General features: G+C 35.8%; 2 protein-coding genes across 4 annotated transcripts; one reads left to right on the top strand and one right to left on the bottom strand.

Moving 5' to 3' along the window:
* Window positions 1–2,720: 2,720 nt before the first annotated feature.
* On the bottom strand, window positions 2,721–14,387 carry SUA (suppressor of abi3-5). Its single transcript, XM_089051680.1, is given in 17 exon segments — window positions 2,721–3,201; window positions 3,564–3,748; window positions 4,025–4,969; window positions 6,387–6,576; window positions 8,171–8,335; window positions 9,824–9,892; window positions 10,020–10,111; window positions 10,191–10,278; window positions 10,771–10,924; window positions 11,553–11,632; window positions 11,717–11,809; window positions 11,898–11,969; window positions 12,057–12,592; window positions 12,595–12,830; window positions 13,099–13,139; window positions 13,352–13,471; window positions 14,250–14,387. Coding segments are annotated over 16 exon segments (3,174 nt in total). The 5' UTR covers window positions 13,400–13,471; window positions 14,250–14,387; the 3' UTR covers window positions 2,721–3,021.
* Window positions 14,388–14,616: 229 nt separating this feature from the next.
* On the top strand, window positions 14,617–19,934 carry LOC103330759 (Gag-Pol polyprotein/retrotransposon). 3 transcript variants are annotated; one of them, XM_008233369.3, is made up of 9 exons: window positions 14,617–14,757; window positions 14,876–15,001; window positions 16,069–16,114; window positions 16,736–16,787; window positions 18,091–18,181; window positions 18,740–18,793; window positions 18,892–18,957; window positions 19,490–19,568; window positions 19,643–19,934. In XM_008233369.3, exons 1-8 carry the CDS (start codon window positions 14,704–14,706, stop codon window positions 19,553–19,555), a joined length of 555 nt encoding a protein of 184 aa, XP_008231591.1. In that variant the 5' UTR covers window positions 14,617–14,703; the 3' UTR covers window positions 19,556–19,568; window positions 19,643–19,934. The 3 variants fall into 3 exon arrangements, with proteins under 3 accessions (XP_008231591.1, XP_008231590.1, XP_008231589.1); XM_008233368.2 differs by having other exon boundaries at window positions 18,091–18,186; XM_008233367.3 differs by having other exon boundaries at window positions 18,091–18,186; window positions 19,490–19,934.
* The last annotated feature ends 330 nt before the right edge of the window (window positions 19,935–20,264 follow it).

Raw genomic sequence — 20,264 nt, 5'->3', positions numbered from 1 at the left:
TGGTGCATTTGAAGTTTGTAAGGTCATCTCCAATAGTCATAGGGCTAAATGTAGTTCATAGGGCTATAATTTTAGCATCTCAAAATTATTAATTATTTTAAAGAAGTAGTGTAGGGTTAAATTTTTTCCATCTCTAGCCATGCAATGCTATATTTTAGGGCACTCCATATTTTATTATTTTGAGAAAAACTATGGTACAACACTCATACATTCCAATACTATATATTGTTTAATTTAATTAAACTACTATTTAGAGATAATATTCTAGATATGACACATGTACGTTCGATAAACTTTCATGTCCATGTGTGTATCTTGAAGGAATCTTAATAAATTTTCGAATATGTTTCATAATTTTTTTAAAAGAAAAAAAATTTATATACATTTATAACATAAAAAGAGAAGAAAAAAAAAAAGTTAACGTTTCAAAAACTAATTTTTTATAGTGCTGCTAAACATGAACCCTAAAATTAATTGAATACATCTTATGATCTAAGTGCACCATAATATTTAAATCAAAATGTAAAATTAACTAAGTACACCCTATTTAACTACCAAAAATACCTTTGATACACTATATCACACAACACCAAACCCATTTGAGAATTAAGTTTATAACAAGTTTGATAGGTAAGGAGTCTGGAGGCTGTAGTATTCAAAAGGGCTTCAAGTTCATGATCATGCATGAAACAGAAGAGAAATAAATTTGGATGTGTAATTCTTGGTACTGGGCATGATGTGTTGTGGTAGATATCATATTAGATAGACATTGCAAACTTGCCGACATTAATGTGGTCTGGAGAACATGGTACTAAAAGTTGTCAATTCTGTAGGCCGTTATTTTGAGATAAATTTCATTTTATTATGTTCTTGCCCAATGAATTACTAATTGATCTGAGGGATTGATTTGATTAGGGTTGAATATGGTGAGTAGTGTGTACTTATTAAAATTATATTTGTTTCAAAATTCAATATATATTTTTTAGTCATTTTATTTTAAGATAAATTAGTAATTCAATAAATAGTTAGTTAATAGGGTTTACTCAGTTAATTTTAGGGATTAGTATTATTCAAAATTCAATACATTTGTGTCATGTTAGCAATTTAACAAAAACATTTAACGAAATCTTATGATGAGATCAAATTGATATGTGAGGTGTAACATAAGGACCAATAATGTCAACAACAAAAAAATAAAGGACAAAAGGTGATAATTTCGCAAACCTCAAGGATCATTTGTGATAAAACCCAAAATATTTAAAACATTGTTTAATCCACGTTAGCAATCTAACAGAAAATTTTGACTGAACGTGACGGCGGGACTAAATTGATGTGTGAGGTGTAACATAAGGGACCAATAATATCATACAAAAACATAAAGAACCAAATGTGATAATTTCGCAAACCTCAGGGACCATTTGTGATAAAAAAATATTTTTTTTATATATTAAGAAAGTACGAATTTAAAAATATTTAGAAGGTTAAAAAAAGAGGTAAGGGCTAGCTGACGTTAGCACGTTTTTAATATCAGCCTTTGGATCTGCAGTTGCACGAGAGGTTCTATGCTCACAACCACACATTATACTTTCCCTTCTTTGGACATCACATGCGCTGGCCGCTGGGCCCACAAAAAAATTTAGCCTGACTATAGCTGGACTACAAATGGCCTGGGAGGAGAGTTAAATAGCTAAATGTGGCCCTCAAAATTTGGTCAATTTTTCTTTTTTGTTCATGGCCGAAGATAGGTTTTGCATGTTTTGAGGGCAACATTTGGCCATGGCGGAGATGCCTAGGACTTGATTCCTATTGCCGCTCTCCTTCCTTCTTCTTTCTTTCTTTATTCTTTCTCTTTTTGCTCTCACAAACAATCTTTAATTGTTTTCTTCCTTTACATGTGAACATCAACATAGTTTGTCAAAGCATTTTTCATTATTTTAATATTTACTTTATCCCCCATATTTCTTCATTAACTAAAAATGGTTGGTTCGCAGCCAACTAACTCCTTCTCTAAATATGTTACAGTGCGTGACAGTCCGAAAGGGCTACAATAGTTAGAGTGATCCCAAAGTTGCATATGTTATACTAGACTTTCATTGGAACAACTTTCATAAAGGAGCCAACTTATATCTCAGCAACGAAATTTGTTGTTCGGACCCATAGAATCTGATTGACATTCATGAGCTGATTTGATGAAAACGCCGTCCATAAGCACCTGGGTTCCATGCTCTGGCTGAGCAATAGAGAATGGGTATTTGCCAAATACTGGCCACAAGTTGTACAAGAATTGGCGATCAACAATGTGCTTCCTTAAAATCATTTTTTTTCCCAGGTCAAAGAAGGCTTTCCTTAAATTCTTTTTCTGGCAAAACATGAGAAAAAAACAAATTTTGGTACAAACAAGAGGAACTTTTTGAAAGAACAGAATCTTTCCTTTTTGGGAGTCCTTGAGGCAAATATTCTGAACTAGAATCCCAATTCAACAAATGAACTTGTGTAGAAGTCCCTTTTTGGGAGTCCTTGTGGCATAAGGATTCTGAACTGGAATCCCAATTCAACAAATGAACTAGTGTAAAAGCGGATCGTGTATCGCCTGCCATTACGATTACAACAAACTTGAGATGATAAGTGTTTTGAGACACATTCTATGTTTAGATTTAGATTTGGTTTCTTTTATCGCTAGTATCCTGATAAGTAATTCTGTAAAAATGTAAATCGAAGTATTTGTTTTTCTTTAAAAGTAATTCTTTTACTTTCACTAAACTGATGTACACTTGAAAGACGAAAGGTACAGTTTTATCCTTCACACAAAAAAATGTATCACTATCAAGTGCTAGAGAGCAATTTTTCACAAGGTCCCCAAGAGACCTTTGAAAAAGGGAAGCATAAACAATAATCGACAACATTGGCCACTTGCTCCACATCTGCTTCCATTGCTTTGTTCCAGTCATCATCCCTAAGTAGCTTAATCTATATCTACTTCCAAGGAAAATATAAATCAAAATATCGGTTCCTTATATTGTCTTACGACATCTCCCGGAACCTGGCCAGTGCCTTCTTGTGAATGAGTGTTTTGTAACTATCTCCAGCCTGCACCTCCAGAGTAGGATCTAACTTCTTCTGTTGACTCCCAAGTCCTGCTCTCCTTTCCACCGACTGAGCCTGCACTGGTTCTACCATTCCACTTCCATCTCTTCCCAACCCCTGTGATCAGATGAATAGCAAAAGGAGAAAAGGACGCAATCCACAAAATATATATGGTTAGAAAATAAGAAAATAACATCTACCAAATTCACTTTTTGATCTATAGAAAAAAAAAATAGGGAACTGCGGAATCATTTCATCAGAGAAACAAGGGGGATTTCTTAAAACATTCAAGCAAATGCATAGTTAATAGAATTTTGAGGGTGTTGGCTCATTCAACTGGTAAGATTTCTTATTATTGTACAAGAATTAAACTCCACCTTCAGCAATTGGGAGATTTGGGATTTATTTCGTGAGGTAAAGTTAGTGAGGTAAGCTAAAAATTTAGAATAATCTTCAAGTGCAAAAGAAGGATATGATACCAAGCCTTCGTGCCAGCCCATGTTGCGAAGCATCTTGTTGCCCACATTGCTCTCATCAATTGCTTTTTCAGCTGTAATCACCTCGTAACTGTCAATGTTGGCATCTCCAACCGCACGTCCTCCACCGACACCGGGGGGAAAGGGCATTGAATCAAAAGAACCCTTCCTTGATGCAGAATCTCGATCTTGACAGTAGAAAATAGTAACCACAGGATATTTTACAAGTCAATTCAAATATTGTGAAATAGAAAAATGACTCATCCAACTTGGACAACCCTGTTTGGGTACTGAAGAACTAAATTTAGCTGACATGTTCCAATCAATTATGCAGACCAGTATGATAGGTAGCATGATAGATGGTTTTAATAACTGGAACTAGGTTGAGGCACATTTATAGATTGAGCTTGTAAGAAAGAAAAAAGGGGCAAGCCGATCGGAAACATATTCTTAAGAAAGCTTACTTGACTCCCCAAAACCAAGATCCGACGAATCATCTCCAAACGACAATGAAGAACCATACAAGCTCCTTCTCTCGGCTGCACGATCCCTATATGCAGTATGAGGCTCTTTAGGAGCAGAAGCAGGAGCTACTGGCAGTTCAGAAAATCTTCTCTTTCCACTCCCAGCAGCCACAGGTGGTGTATAAGAACCCAATGCAGATGCATCTGTTCTGAAGGGAGTCAAAACCGTGGGGGTATCAGCATTTGTTGATGCAGATACCATGCATGCAGCAGAAGTTGAAGGAATGGAAACTCCGCCAGATGATCCTGAAAACGAGGTATCTGATTTCACCACACCTCTTCCAGAGCCCCTTATGACTCCCATCAGTGTGCCCCCTATGCTGTTGCTCACAGGCCTTGGCATGACTGGAGACTCCAAACCAGCAGTCTCTGCAGCAGAAACAGTTGTACTAACCCTCAAACTGGGTGTAGTATTCTCCTTTGTGGTTGTCACGTCAATTTTAAACTTACTCTTTGTAGACTGCACAGAAGAAGCTGGCCTGTCATCAGCTGATACGCTTGGCTGATTCTCATCCAGAGCTACACGGGTTGCTTGCCCTTCGTGACTCCTCTGCTTCCACATCGTCAACACATTACTCATTTTCTTCTTGTTAGCCAAAATACTGCTCTTTGAAGCCAATTTGATCTCTTTTGCCTTTTCCTTCTCTTTTTTCTCTGCAGCTGCCTGGATGGCATCTGGTAATGATGCAGCTTTCTCAAATGGTGTTGAGGTTGTAGCTGGTGCAGAGATTACTACTTTTTTATTACTTGAAGCATCCGATGCCTTGGAAAGCTCAGATTGATTAACAGATGTTTTGTTATCATTCTGATCAGTGCAAGGGATGTATTGCAGAGTTTGCTGGTCATATGAATACCAAATCCCGTTGTTCCCATCATAGTAAAGACCTACATTGAAAAATGTACATAAGCATAAACCATGAAACATGGATTAGAAAATTGTGCTCACATGTGTGTGCGTGAGTGAGAGAGAGAGAGAGAGAGAGAGAGAGTGTATGTGTGTGTGTGAGGGCAAGGAACAGAGTGGCAAATTAAAACCCACTCATTGAATAAGTTCATCCAATTACAACATCTATGACAGCACACAATATTAAGCTACTTAAACATTAGATGACTATTAGAGCTCCCTGGTCCCTGAATTTAGTTTTATAAGCAATAGCATTATATGTGGAGAAAAAGGAAAAGGCCTCTACTGTGATACTCCAGTTTGAACATAACAGGGAAATACATCAAACATATTCAGGCAAGCAGATCAGGAGTCTGACAGAATCACCCCCAACCCGACTAACCTGTCTGAATTCAAACAATTTGCATCTTTTATTCATATCAGAGAGTTTCTTGTCTATTACTGGTTATAGGATTCTCTTCAGGCCATTGGGTGGCGGGAGAGGGGGTACACTTTTATTAGGGGTGGTCATGGTCATTTTACCCAACCTGACTAATCTGTCTGAATTTTTATGCATATTTTTATGGGAGTTTCACTAAAACACCCAAAATGGGGGTTGAAATTATAAAAAAACCCAAGATCATTACACAACTCAAAACCCATTTATGTTAACTTTATGGTTGAATTTTAAAGTGCTTGGGTTTTTTTATAAATACATGTCTAGGATTGGGTTTATTTATAAATTTGTATATTTGTATTCATATAGGAGAGTTTCTTGTCTACTACTGGTTATAGGATTCCCTGCAGACTATATCCGTCAACAACATGGGCTCTCAATGGAGTCTTGTTTAACATTTGAGACTTGGTATCTTCTTACAGCATTTGTCAACAAGCACATACGACAAATACAAGCCTACTTAACCTATTTTTTTGGGGCTGGGTTTCCTTGGCTTCAATAGTCCATTGGTCAATATCAAATTGTTATTTATGTCTACATGAGCATCTAGGGTTGGATTGGTGTTGGGCTTTAACCCAAGCAAACCAAACCTGTGCCATCCCCTGCCTTCTATTCAACTTCCAGAACATGAATACCTCTCCCACCGTCATCACCTCCAACCCAAAATACCGGAGAAAGAACTTTGTACTTCATCCATTATTACAGCCAATAAATAGTTTGAAATTAGAATCTACACTACACTTGCAGCACTCAGAAATGATATCAAAATTCAGTAATTTGATATGTTATATGTAATTTGGTCGGAACCTTTTGTCCCGTGAATCCACCAAAAAGATTCAAAAGTAAGAAAATAAAAAAATCATAAAGGCTTGGTTCATAACCATCTTTGTACGATGCAATGGAACAAGGGGGAAAATGAAATACAAATAGAAGAACCTGTATTTATTGATTAAAAAAAGAACCTGTATTTGGATCATAGTAGAACCCAGAAGCAGCATCATAGTAATAACCAGATGCCTCATCCCACACAAAACCAGATTGTGGAGCCAAACCATCTTGTTGTACTGCCATCTCCCCGCCATTTTGCTCCCCTCCAGTGGATTGATTGTCATCTGGATTATATTCCTTTGGTGCCCAACCAACAGAATCATACTATACAAAAAAATAAAAATAAAAACCAATATGAAAAAAGAGAGCCTAAGATTCAGTAAAATACACAGTGACATATACAAGAAAGCAAAAACAACAGACTGTTGACTAAACGGGTTGTATAGACAAACAGAGGCGACTGGTCTCCTCTTTTTAGATTTTTTTTTTCTCCAACAAGAAAAAGAAAAGTAGCTATAATCAAAGCAACACACAGTTGGGGTGGTTACCCTGCAACATTAACGACCATCATACCTTGAATTTCAACAGACTAATCTTTTCCCAAGAAGGGATGCTTTTGAAATTTCAAGATTGTGAATAAGGGATTGCGTTAATGAGTAAAAAATGAGACCAAATCTGATCCGCGGAATGTTTGAGAGTACTTGTGTGCAGCCCTAAGCCCACTATACGATTATACTAAACAAGTTTACCAAACCTGTCTAACTTACATGGGCAAGTTAACCTAACCTGTCCTAGTTCACATAAGCTGTTCATTGCCCCTGCATATCCATTATATCATAATGTAACATAACAAAATACCAGCAAAACAGTTCCAAACGTCATAAATTTCTCCTCTTCAAATTCCTCTTACTCAAACTAATGGAAAGCATTGAGCATAATGGTTCTCTTCTCTTTTCTTGGGTTACAAGGTCGTGACTTAATATGAAATTTTGTAAGAATCATTATGGTCTATCTTCTGTTTTCTTGGAAACTAGTCAATCCAAAAGCTTAAATATCTGCTACTCACCCTAGTAGGTCTTTTTCATACATAGTCCTCTATTGCGGTGGGCATTTTCCGGAGGGTGGTCAACTGACCAAGGCAGCTTCACTTTCTATTTGAATTTTAACTGAATTGGTTTAGTACCCATTCAACCCCATAAAACCAGTTCATTGTCAGACTGAGTATTCTTTTAGCTTGAAAAGATTGATGTGAACTGATTGTGTATAATTAACAAAATTTATGATTTTTCATCTGCGAAGACTCAAACTTGTAATTTGAATGTATAACAAAAACTTAATCAGCTACCTTTTATTACAATTAAAAGTACAAAGTTCCTCAGAATTTAATGCTTCCTAATAATTCAGCCCTCGTAGAATATATTCCTTGTACAGGTGGTATTATTATTGTCGATAAATTATTCACCAGCTTTTTTATAAGTAATAAAAAAAAAATCAAGAATCAACTTTTCCACATTGTCAAATAAGTATACTCTGGCCTTGGGAATCTCCATTAATCATGAGATAATACTTAACACAAATTCTGACCACACAACTAATTAAATGGCAGCCATGTACAGCAGATATATCTAAATATTTGAGATTTGAGTATTTGAGTATTTAATTACTCATCTTAAAGTTATGGAAATCTTTAGACATGTAATGTCTTCCATCTATGTGGTGAACCAAAACATTTTTAACTCTCATGAACGTCTGCTTTCCATTATTCTTCAAAAATTATTCTAATAATCACGTGATCTAAAAATATTATATTTGTTGTTCAAGTGCTTACAATTAATATAAAGTTTATATATATATAAGAAGTATCATATAAGTCAACAAAACAGATGTAAAAAACGTATAAAATTATTTTAAGAGAAACCTGTTGCGCAAAGGTGGCTGCCTCAATTGCCGCAGCTGCCAAGCTGCTTGACTGTGAAGATCCTGGACCAAGAATGCTCTTTGCATATGCTACTCTCAAAATTTGCCCATTCTTCTCAAGTGTTGTTCCATTTGTTGCTTCAAGAGCTTTTGTAGCATCTCCCACCTGAAAATCATAGGGTTGCAGCTTAAAACAAAATACTGCGCTGATTTCTTTGTTTCTTCACATCTCACTTTGGAAGACAGATAGAAATGAAGAACACGTCCATCAGGGGGGTGACCGAGTTCCTAGACTGTACTTAATAACTCATAAGTACAGTCTTGTAACTCTGTCGCCCTGAAACACAAAAGACTTGCAACCAAAGCGTAATTAAAATATAATAATAAATAAATCAAGCTTTTACAACTAAGGCATCTTTAAGGAAGTTATTATACTTCTACTTCTGGAATACTAGAGAGCAAGAAATTGTAATAAAGTGTACCATTTACACAATTTTAACCAAGCACGATAAAGTTAATCAACATTAGCAGAAAGACAACACAATACATGCACCCACACAGCCTTTGAGACTAAAAGCCAATTGATAAAAAAAAATAGAATAAGGAAGAGGAGAAATAACCTGCGAGGGAAATTTTGAGGACTTAAAAATTCTTATTTTTTATTTTTTTCCTCATTCTTTACATGATTTAAACACAAGATGTTTTACAACTCCAACTTACCCCACTACGAATGCAAAAAACTTTTAAGCCTCAAAACAAGAGGTGCACATGCAGACAGGTTTCTTTTTCGGACAACCTCATGCCAACATGTTAAATCTCAGATCAAAAGAATTGGGTAGAGGGATGCAGTTTTTTAGATGAAAGGCATCAACATATCACACTTCTGAATATGTACAATAACAGTTTGAATTAGATGGGTTTTGTTTATGCCCTTGATTGTGTGTAATCGTAAGTATAGAAAACCATATCAGACATCTGGATGCAAACCATGATCATATCACACATCTAGAAAATCATTTTCATTGATCAGGTTATAGAAGTTCATATGGCATAACATTTATAGCAACTTCATTTTAACTTATTTGGTTAGTTAAAGGAGCTCTATTAAAATATAGTTCAGCATTGGGAGACCCCATCAAAGTGAGCTGCCAACTCCCTAATACATCCCACAGAAACATTTTGCCCAATCTTTTGGTCAGGAACATACAAATTTAAATCTAGTCACACCACATTTCCTCACATAACCAGCAAATAAAAATGTTCAAAACATCATTTCCCTATTGGAAAGGAGCTTATAAAGTAGAAGTGATACAATTACCCTACAAATAAAAACTCAGCATATGATGACCATATATAAGATCTGTACAATTATACTCATAAGTTCTGAACATGTACATTTTAAAATTTTTTACATTAAGTTCTGTAAATATAAGTTGGGAGATAAGTAGCATTTTCTTTTATATTTAAGTTCTGTGATTTTAACAGCTCACATCCTTTCCTCGTCCCTAACATCAGTTAACTTCAGTGTCTTTAAATTCTTGAATCAGAACATTAAGGCCACGCAAATGAATACCAGAAAAAATGGAAGACAATAAAATTACAACATTTAACCAACTGAATAACGGAAAAGGGGAGGGAAAAAAAGCTGGCATACCGAATGGAAATGTACAAATGCAAATCCCCTTGAAACATGAGTAAATTTGTCTCTAACAAGACGAAGATCCTGCAAAATAATATCAATAAATCTCCGATGCACATGCTAGATAGAAAAAAAAAAATCTGTCTTGTTTAACTTCAAGATGATACTAAATGAATAAATAAAAAGAATTCAATTTGTTCAGCATTTGCACCTTAATTGCGGCATGTTTGGAAAATTCATAGCGCAGCATATCCTCATCAGCATTTTCATCCAGTCCACGAACAACCAAAACATGAGTAGGACCTAATGACATATATACTCAGTTAAGTTCATAAAAATTAATACTTAATTACGCCAGCTAAAAGAAACAAGGTAGACTAACCAGCTTCAGATCCTTTCTTTGCTGAAGTCATTTGATTGGATAAAGAAATATCTGCTGCCGGAGCATCCTCAGTTCGTGCCTTATTGCACTGCAACAAAGGAGGAAAACAGAGACTCACTAACCTACATGAAATTTTTTTTTTCCTTTTTTGATAATCAACTTACATTAATTATTCTTAAGAAAAAATAAACTAATCCACATACATTACACAGTTATGCATGTTGAAAATTTTGTTTTCTAAAATAATAAAACAATAAAAATTTCTTTTCTATTGTACCATAGTTACATATTTACTTGGACACAAAAGATTTCGTTCCCAAAGCACTGTATCTAAACATAGCAGAATTGAAATTCTACCACAAAAGCACAGAAGGTCTTTAACAAAACCACCTTAAGTCATATAATGGAATATTTCCAAGCACATAAGTGCAGCTGTTCTTCCCAGAAAAGGCAACATTGTTGGTATGCATTTAGCACTTTACTATTACATGATGGAGGGTTAATTCGTCAAAATATATCAAGACAAAAAGAAATTAATACCTTGTAACAGAAAAAAAAAAAAAAAAAAAAAAAAACACACCTGAAAGCAGGATGTCCGCCTTGCAAAATTAACATATTCACAACTAACGCACATCCAATCAGAGGGCACTGTGATGCTTTTACGGTTATTATGGCCTGATTTCACAGCATTCTCCTGACCAAAAGATCCACCTGAACCCCCAGTCGGCTTACTACTGCAACAAAACACAGTTCAAAATGGAAATAAGTACACTCATAGAAAAATAATATGGGTCCCATTCCAGGGACAAAAACAAAACCACACTTTCAGCATTTGCATCATCTGACAGCTGAGAATACATCTGACACAGAAAGAAAATCCTTCATTTATTGAGGCATTTAGTATCCACACATCATGCAAGATGTCCTTTATTGTTTACGTTAACTATGCAGTCTTCTTCACCTTTACTAAATTTTACCCTTACCACCACCCGAGAAAACAAACTGGCATTTCCCAGTGGGGTTCAAACAACTAAGAACACGATCATCCCTCTCCAACCCAATAGTTTTATAAATCTGCATTTCCAGTTCTCTTGAATTCGAGTTCTACTCACTTCTTGTATCTATTTTGTCATCAGTTAAGAAAGACAGGATATATAAAATCCACGATTAGGAATAGCGAAATACAATGTGGAGTGAGCCCTACAAGGGTGTCCCTCAAATAAGAATGGAAGCTCTATATATATATATATATATATATATATATATATATATATATTTCACAATGACAAAATAATGCTACCACACTTCGGTGATGGTTATATTAAGACTTCATCCAGTAAAGTAGGACCAACAAAAAAACACCTGTACTCAAAAAAAAGCTTTCGGCCATCCACCACAAGTCCATCATCCCCAATCTTGTCCATCATAGCGCATGCTGCTCCCTATTAAACAAACAGAAACTCCATTGTGAATTATTTGTATTCAAATCAAATGCAAAACATTTATACGAAAAGAATGATACATACCACAGAAGGAAAATCAATAAAAGCAAATCCACGAGAGATGCCAGAATTACGTTCTTTGATCACACGGACATGTCTAAGGGGTCCCCATTCAGTCTGAAGGATATACAAATTGCAAGGTTATCAAAACGTAGAGAGAAGTAGAAATGTGGTATTCATAACAAAACATCAGATGACATATTACAAGGATCTGGTATAGATCTTCCTCAGTCGTCTTCTGTGAAAGACCCTTCACAACAATAGTTGCAGATGGGGCCTACAAAAGAACACCATACTCAGTAAGTCATCCTGCATACAGTAAACACATAGGCAATTAGGTTGAACAGAAAGATGCAAAACATACCACAGAATAATGCTCTCTCTGGCGTTTCTCATCACGGTCCCTTCGCCTATCAGTTCTCTCATGCCGTCCATCATCATAGCTGTCCTCTCGATGACTTCGTCCATGGCTTCGACCTCTAGGGGACCTTGATCTAGGACGATCATCATGCCCGCGAGAAATGGACCGGGAGCGAGAACGCTCATGCCTTCTATGTGGACTCTGTTCTCTTTCCCTACTCAAACATTTCTTCTCACGCTCTCGGTCACGAGATTCACGAGATCCACGACGCCTCCAATTGCTATCTCTCCTACTACCTCTGTCATAATCAGAATCATAACTGTGTCGGCCATAGTCATAATCCCTTTCACGACTCTCCTCTCTGTTTTGATGGGTAGCACGGGACCTATAGTCAAAATCATCATATGCATAATCATCACGATCACGTCCACCAAGCCTTGCAATCCTGTCAAATCCAGGATCACGATAGCTATCAATACCGCGATAGCTATCTCGAAATTTATCAAATTCCTGAAATGTATCAATCTCATGATCACGAAGTTATCCATCTCATGATATGAATCAATGTATTGTTTCTCATGTCTCCTATCCCTATCAACGGGAATTTCTTCTTCATAACTTCTTCTTCTTGAATGTGGCCATACACCAACAGCATGAGGTGGTGGTGGATAGTTATCCCTATCCAAAACATCGCGGTGAAAAGCATTTCTTGGATAGACGTCATCCCTTGAGTATCTTTCATCTATAAACCTCCTTTCATCGTATGAACCACCGACCCTGCCAAAAAATAATTATAATATGGGACAAAAGGAGAAGATATAATGTAACACAATGCACCCAATTAAAAAGATTGATGACAAAATTAAAGGGAATATTCAGACAGTACCAATGACAGATATTGGTTCACAACCATTAACGAAATTTGGGCAGTAGAACTAAAAAGTTAATCTCAATCTGCTCTTCATACAAATTTAAGGAGCCAATTTTTCCTATGAGTTCTAAATTACCGTAATGAAGATGAAAAGCAACAGTCAGTAGCACTCACCGAAAGTTTGGCTCATGGACTGCAGCATACCCCTCCAGAGCCTGTGGATTCAAGAGAATAAGGTAATGTCAGCAACAGATCAATGATGATATGAGGTTAGGCAAATCCAGTCAGTCCATATCCTCATTGCCCCATGGCTTTCTCTCATTTTTCTCCCAAAAAAATGGACAGTCAGATTGGGCCCTAATAAATTCTTGTATTTATCATGATTCATCCCATATAGGTGATTTATTAAGGAGGAAACCACAATTACGCTGTTATTATCCCATCCTTGCTGAAGACCATAGCGACCGGGATCCATTTCTTTCTTGCATGCAAGCAAAACTCGACAAAGCGCTCGATGATGATATCGTTCAGAATTTGAATACCTTTCCTGTAATATAATGCACAAACAGACACACACAGTTATGCCCGTGATGAACCAAGCACCTACAAGTCCCATGACTTTGACCTTGTTGGCCTCCCTTTCACAAGTCACAACCGGAATAACCAAAATCCTTTCCACAAAGTCCCAATTCTCTTAACACACAATACCTTCGACAGAAGATACCATCAGCTTATATACATACAATCCATTCAATCAAAACTTGAACAATGAATATGTTAGACTTAGATCATAGATGATGAAGCGAAACTGACCCATTTACACAGGCTTCATAAAAATCCTAATTGAAAAACTAAATTACCTAAAAATAAGACTAAACTCTGATTGAACCAACTACAACCCTTAAAAGGAACTTCCAAAAAAAAAAAAAAACCAAACGCAGACCTGAACGAAATCAAACCGACAATTTTTAAAAACAAAATGGATGAAGATATTCACATAATCGTAATTGACCCAAAGTCCATTGCTTTTTTGAGCAATATACCTCAGGGCACAAAAACAATGCCCTGAATTTCAACAGAAATTGGATACAACTCCATTCCATTCAAAAACCTCGTTAAGGACAAGGGCTGACTAAAATTGGAAACAAGGGTACAATAATTTGCATCAGAATTTTTTTTTTTCATTTTGTTTTAATTAAAAATAAATATCAATAATTATTATTTAAAAAAAAAAAAAACGAGTTTCGCAAAATTGAAAATTCCTGCAATTAGGAACCTCAGATAGCATCACAAACCCAGAGGAAGAAGAAGAACCAAAAGCTTACCGTAGATCCTAAGCTTCAGATCTCAGGCCAACTTTTGCACTCTCTCTCTCTCTCTGTCCGTCTACTTTCTTCTTCGTCCGTCGCAAGTGTCCTCGCTTTCGGCTGTTGCTCGATTCGACCAAAACAATTTACTCCTACATTATTTAACTTTTCGTTCTTGCAACTCACGTGCTAGGCAAGCACCTGATCGCATGGGCCTATTTCAATTTGGTGTATTTTCTTCGGTCTAGCTGATTAGACCAAGGCCCAATATAATAACCCAAATCTTGATGACGTGGCATCTCTTTAAGTGGTTAGATCATTTGCATGGCTGGGATGTAGCGACATGGGGGGTAAATGTACAATACGTAAATGTAGAGTGGTAGTGTATAAAAGCCAGTTTGCGAATTCGCGCGCCCGCAAGCTGGTGCGGCTGCAACAGTCTTTCTGTGTCTCCTCCTTCAATCTCTCCATCATGCCCCGTTCCCTGGCGCTCACAGCTGTTTCTATTCCCCTTCTGCATAACCCGGTAAGCATCCTCCCATTATCGCCTTTTTTATTTATTATTTATTTATTAATTCTTTTCCATTTCATTTCAGTTCTTTTCTTACTCTTGTAGTAGTCTTTTCTTTCCTGGTGGTGTTTAGGGCTGCTATGAGTTCTCGTACTTGAGCAATTCATGGGTTTCGTTGACAAAGCTCAGCCACATTTCGCTGAATCACAAGAACCAATTTCAGCGATTCTCCCTAGTCAATGGCAACGACAATGTCAATGTGGGTTCTTTACTTTATTGTTCAACATTGTGTAGTGTCTTGCACCATTTTAATTTTGAGTCAAATTGGACCCTGCTTATATTGCATTTGGAAGAAAATACTAAATTTTGGGATTACCCAATAGAGGTCTATTGCATTTGGATGTATAAAGTATGGAAGGGAGGATGAACTAGGGTAGAGAAAGATTTTGAAATTGATTGACCCACTATAGGTCTATTGAATTTGCATGTATTAAGTATGGAGGAAGAAGGATGAAACTAGAGCAGAAGAGGATTTAGAATTCCACACAAATTTAATGCATTTTGGAGATAGTTCAATTGCTTAAGGTGACTTTAATTGAATGTTTAGGGGAAAATTTACATTATCGAGACAACAATGACTTACAATGCTCCCATAAATGTTATTGAGGATCATCAACTGAGTAGCTAATGTAAGGTGGACTGATGCTGACAAGAGTTACAAAATTAAACATTTCTCTTTCTGTTCACGTTGTTACCTATGAAAATCATGAACTGCTTTATAAGAATTAATGTGTTAATGGCATTTTAAGCTAAAAGATTGGATACGATGTACATCAGATGCGATTCTTTTACTTTTGTTTATTTAATTTGGGTAAATAATGTTGTCAAACTACCATTACTAGGTGAAGTGTGCTTTCTACTTGCTTATACTTCAGTGAAAGACAAACATCGTTTTATAATATAAGAGAAATTGAAGTATGTGTCACTGTTTGCAGTTTTTCTCTGTCCAACTCACCTGGAAAACCCAGAAAAATGTCACCTTTTTATGTCTGAGTTAGTCCGTTGGGTTTACTGTTGATTAAATATATATGGGCGTACAGTGATGTTATGAGCCTAAATGACTATAGAGTATGTACTTCATACAGTTTCAATATTAGTTTGGGAATCAATGAAAATACATAATACATGCGAGTGTATGTGTAGGGGCTTGAACATGGTGGATGGTGGCGTTGCTGTTACGTCATAAATATTTTCCTCTTTAATTTAGGTTGAAGTAAAATATTCTGATAGAAAGGTGTCTCTGTGTTCTCTTTCGTGTGTGGACAGGGTTATGGGTTGTCGGATGCTGAAAGCTTCTCCGCTAAATCTCAAGGTATATAATATTCTTAACCGTATTGATGATTATAGGATATCTTGAAGATATATTATCTTGCCGATGTAGCAGGAAATTATGGTGTTTCTTTATTTAATGAGATTATTGTTGGTTGGGTGTTGCCAAAAGACTGTTTTTCTTTGCTTGGAGAGAAATTTAAAGTATTGGGTGGTGGAAAGAAGGCTAAAGTAATATGGGGCTGTATGATGGTGGCTATCATTTCGCTCTTTGGTCGGAAAGAAACCAACGTATCTTCGAATATGTTAGGGGGATGGAAGTGGAGGAGGTGTGGTGGAAGGTTAAGTATTGGGCAGAGCTTTGGGCATCTGTTTCTTGTGATTTTAGGAACACTTCTATTTCTTGACATTGTTCTAGACTGGAAAGCTTGTAGTGTCATGAATATGTTTTGGTTTGTTAAACTAGATGTAGCATGAATTATTGTTTTCTTTCATATATTCATGGTGAATTGCTTATCTACATTGCTGTACAGCTTCTTTTGTGAAATAAAATTTCATCTTTTCATTTCATAAAAGAAAAAATGTATATTATGATGCTTTTCCTATTCTCTCCTTGTATCCATTTGTAGGAACTAATGATTTCCCAAATTTCAATTTATTTTAGGGGCAATTGGAAATAGTGATAGTGGTGAAGGAGTACCTGTCACATCCAATGAGTACTTTCTACTTGCCTTACAATTTTTTTGGTCAATACTAAAGGCTACTGATTTTTGTTAGTTATGTAATGACAGTGAGTTAGTATTTGAACTCATATTCATCTTACTCTGTTTTCTAAATACCTGACCTATTAGCAAATTAGTCACAGCTGAGGACTATCCAAAAGGTAACATTTATGAAGTGGGACTTAGTCACCTGGTTAGTCAGTCACTTAGATGATTAAATATAAGATCTGTAGCTGAGTGAATTTTTAGGAAGTCATCCTATGGAATGGTTTTTGTCTGCTCGATATCTCTATGATGGTGAAGGTAATCTCATAAGCAATTAGGTATACTAAAGCTAGATCCTTCAATTGAGGAGGTGAATTTTTTTAAGACAGTCACAATGACATGTGAGTATATTGATACCTATTTCATGATTTTCATCCATACGGATAGGGCTTTTCAAGAGCCCAGGTTTGAGCTTGTGAAATAGTGCCCACATTGTGTAGTTTATACCTGTAGATTGACGCAAACAATAAATAAATAAATAAAAGTAAAAGGAAACCTTTTCTGAGATAGGTACACCTTTTTGTTTTATTCTTTTATCAAGATTTGTAGCGTGTAAAAATTTATTTTGACACGAGGAATTCTAGTCGTTGCTTTGTCGTTCTAGTCATATAATTATAATGTCAAAATTTCTCCTGATTGGTGTGAGATAACATAATTTAGTGCACTGAATAGGCACCTTTCCAGTTCCCACTAGATGGTGAAGGGGATGATATTAGATGATGTGCAAGTATTACAGTACCATCTAGAGTTATACAATATTAAATGGGCATTCACAATAGATATAGTGTCTACAAGCATGATTTTTTAAGCAATATCTTTCAGATGTATCTAATGTAATGAGTTGATGTGGCCATTTTGTAGACTTTTCTCATGGCATGTATGAAGTTTTGTTAAAGATTCAAGTTAATATTAAGTTATTAACACTCCATAGGGACCTCAACAGTACCTAAAATTAGCAACCCACTGGATAGAAGGTTTATGTCAGTTTTACTTTATTTTTTTCTTTTTAAACCCTACCTTTAATTGCTTCTAGATGTTTGAATGTCAAAATGGACCATTTGGTTGTTATATGGTTTTTTTTCTTTTATTTATTTATATGTATTATGTTCCTCTTTATTTTTTAAACAAATTTCTGTTCATTGATAAGTTCAAAATTCTACCTTACATTTGGTTAACCTTGCCATCTTCTTTCACTTTTCAACCTTCATTGAGCCTTTGTGATGCTCTTTTTCTTGTTTGTTTAACTTGCCAGGATTTTGAAGAAGTTAAGGAGATATGGGATTTCTGGATTATTGTCATATGGACTACTGAATACTGCTTACTATCTTACGACATTTCTCTTGGTATGGTGAGTGAAGTATCTCCAAATTAGCTGTATTGGTAATATCTTCTGGCTTGTATTAAACATCATAGTATTACAAGTTACAACTAATATCCCTGTAAAGGACCACTCCATTTCGCAGTTTTGTTGAATTCTATTGGCCTTACCTGAGCATCTGTTTCTATGACTTAGTTTTCTATTCATTGATTCTGAAAAGCTTCTTTACATTGGGTCTTTTAAATTCTAATGCGATTCTATCGCACATAAGGGATTATATATAGTCTTGGTTTGTTTGTTGTGCATATGGATTTCATGTTCTAGAATTATTAACTCTTAGGGATTTTATGGCCTTGCTTTCTAAGCGTCATCATGCTTCTTTGTGGCAGTCAAAGTATTTTCATTTGACGTCCACATTTGAAGAAAATAAATTGGGTGTTCAGTGCTACTACTGGATGCTACAATGTACTAATAAGGCTCCATAAATTGTATTATTATTATTTATTATTATATTGCCTATGCAGTTGCTCTTGTAAATTTAGTGGAATAATTGCAACTCTGAACTGTTTTCTTTTCCTTTTAGGTTCTATGTTGCTCCAGCACCTGGGAAGATGGGTTACGTCCCAGCTGTTCAGAGGTAATTGTTCATATATGAATATTGCTAAAAAAAATTTCTTTCCAGGTTATGCAATATCTTCAAATCTAGCATTGATATTAACACTTGGTGATTTGCAGATTTCTCAAAATAATGGCCATGGTGTGGGCCGGAAGCCAGGTCACCAAGCTTGTACGAGCTGGAGGGTGAGTTGCTAGATCCAATAATTCATTTTTTAAATTTGTTAGTTTTATGAAAATATAGTCATGGTTTTCATGATTTTTGAGCAGCCAAGACTTCTGCTTGTTGGGATTTTCCTGGTTTTTCAAGTATAATTATCCCTGGTTCTTCATCCAACTCCTGAAAAATGCTTAATAATTTATTGTGGCTGGATGTGTTGAGTTAATTTAAGGATCCAGTTATTAACACCTATGTTTGGATTGTTAATGTGCGTGATTAAAGTAATAGCTCACATTAAAGGTTCATTTCTCAAGCATAGGCTGTTACTTGAAAAAACCTAAAATTAATTTTAATATGTGTCACCCACAGCAACCGGCGCCAAAAAGGTTGGTAACTTCTTTTGTCAGCATTGGCTGCAATTTCGATTTTGTGAGAGAAATATATAAAATCTAATTTTTTTTTTTTTGTTTGATGATTTTATTGCTACCAAGTATGTATGAATGTTTAGAATGTGATCCTGTGTTTCTTATATGAGTTAACAAGGACCATTTGATGCAGGGCCCTTGCCCTTGCTCCTTTGGTAGACAGGGGACTGTCATGGTTCAGTGTCAAGTTCCATTTTGAGTCTCAGGGCAAGGTGACAATGAATTTTAAAAATTCTATTATATGTTCTGATTACAAGCATCAATCTCATTTCATTCCAATTTCCAGGCTTTCACCGCAATTGTTGGAATTTGCTTCGGACTTGCCCTCGTTTTATTTTTTGTTGTGACATTGCTTTGGGCCTAAAGCCATTTCTGCTTTCTGTTCTCACTCCATTGAAGGGAGTCATCATCTATGAACATGATATTGGCTTCTTTAGATTTCCTTTCCTGTTTCTCCATCTATGTTTTGTTTTGTTCTTTTTTTTTCTGTTTCTTGTTTCTCCTAGCAAATGTAGATTTGTTTGCTGTATATGCACTTTACCATGAGTGTCAAATTTTATGTCAATCTACTTTTATTTTTTTTTTTTTATTGTATCGGTATTTTGTATGTTAAGGCAACCTATGCAGATATGCGTAATTACCAAGTAATATGTTACCAAGATTGCTAATTTTAAATTGCATGACTATCTGCCAACGGGGTATAGTCCAATGGAAACGCTTGACTTGCAATTGCATATTAGAGTCTTGGGTTCAAACCACAACATCATAGTTGTGTGTGTGTGTATAAATAAATAAAAATTTTGCATGACTATCTATGCATACAATATTTATGAATCTTTACGTACATATATATATATATATATATAAATAATTTGTAAGATGGCACCTTGACTAGAAAGTTGAGCTTA

Source organism: Prunus mume, linkage group LG5 (genome assembly GCF_029339155.1).
Source record: "Prunus mume cultivar Tortuosa linkage group LG5, ASM2933915v1, whole genome shotgun sequence".
Lineage (NCBI taxonomy): Eukaryota > Viridiplantae > Streptophyta > Magnoliopsida > Rosales > Rosaceae > Prunus > Prunus mume.
Note: the sequence above shows the minus strand (reverse complement) of the source record. Positions and strands in the feature narration are given on the sequence as shown.

Bases quoted from the DNA above. Each gene is read 5' to 3' on its own strand.
- LOC103330759 (XM_008233367.3), top strand. From the start codon at position 14,704: ATGCCCCGTTCCCTGGCGCTCACAGCTGTTTCTATTCCCCTTCTGCAT. The intron at 14,758-14,875 runs GTAAGCATCCTC...GGTGGTGTTTAG, and splicing joins TTCCCCTTCTGCATAACCCG to GGCTGCTATGAGTTCTCGTA. The intron at 18,187-18,739 runs GTGAGTGAAGTA...TTTTCCTTTTAG, and splicing joins ACGACATTTCTCTTGGTATG to GTTCTATGTTGCTCCAGCAC.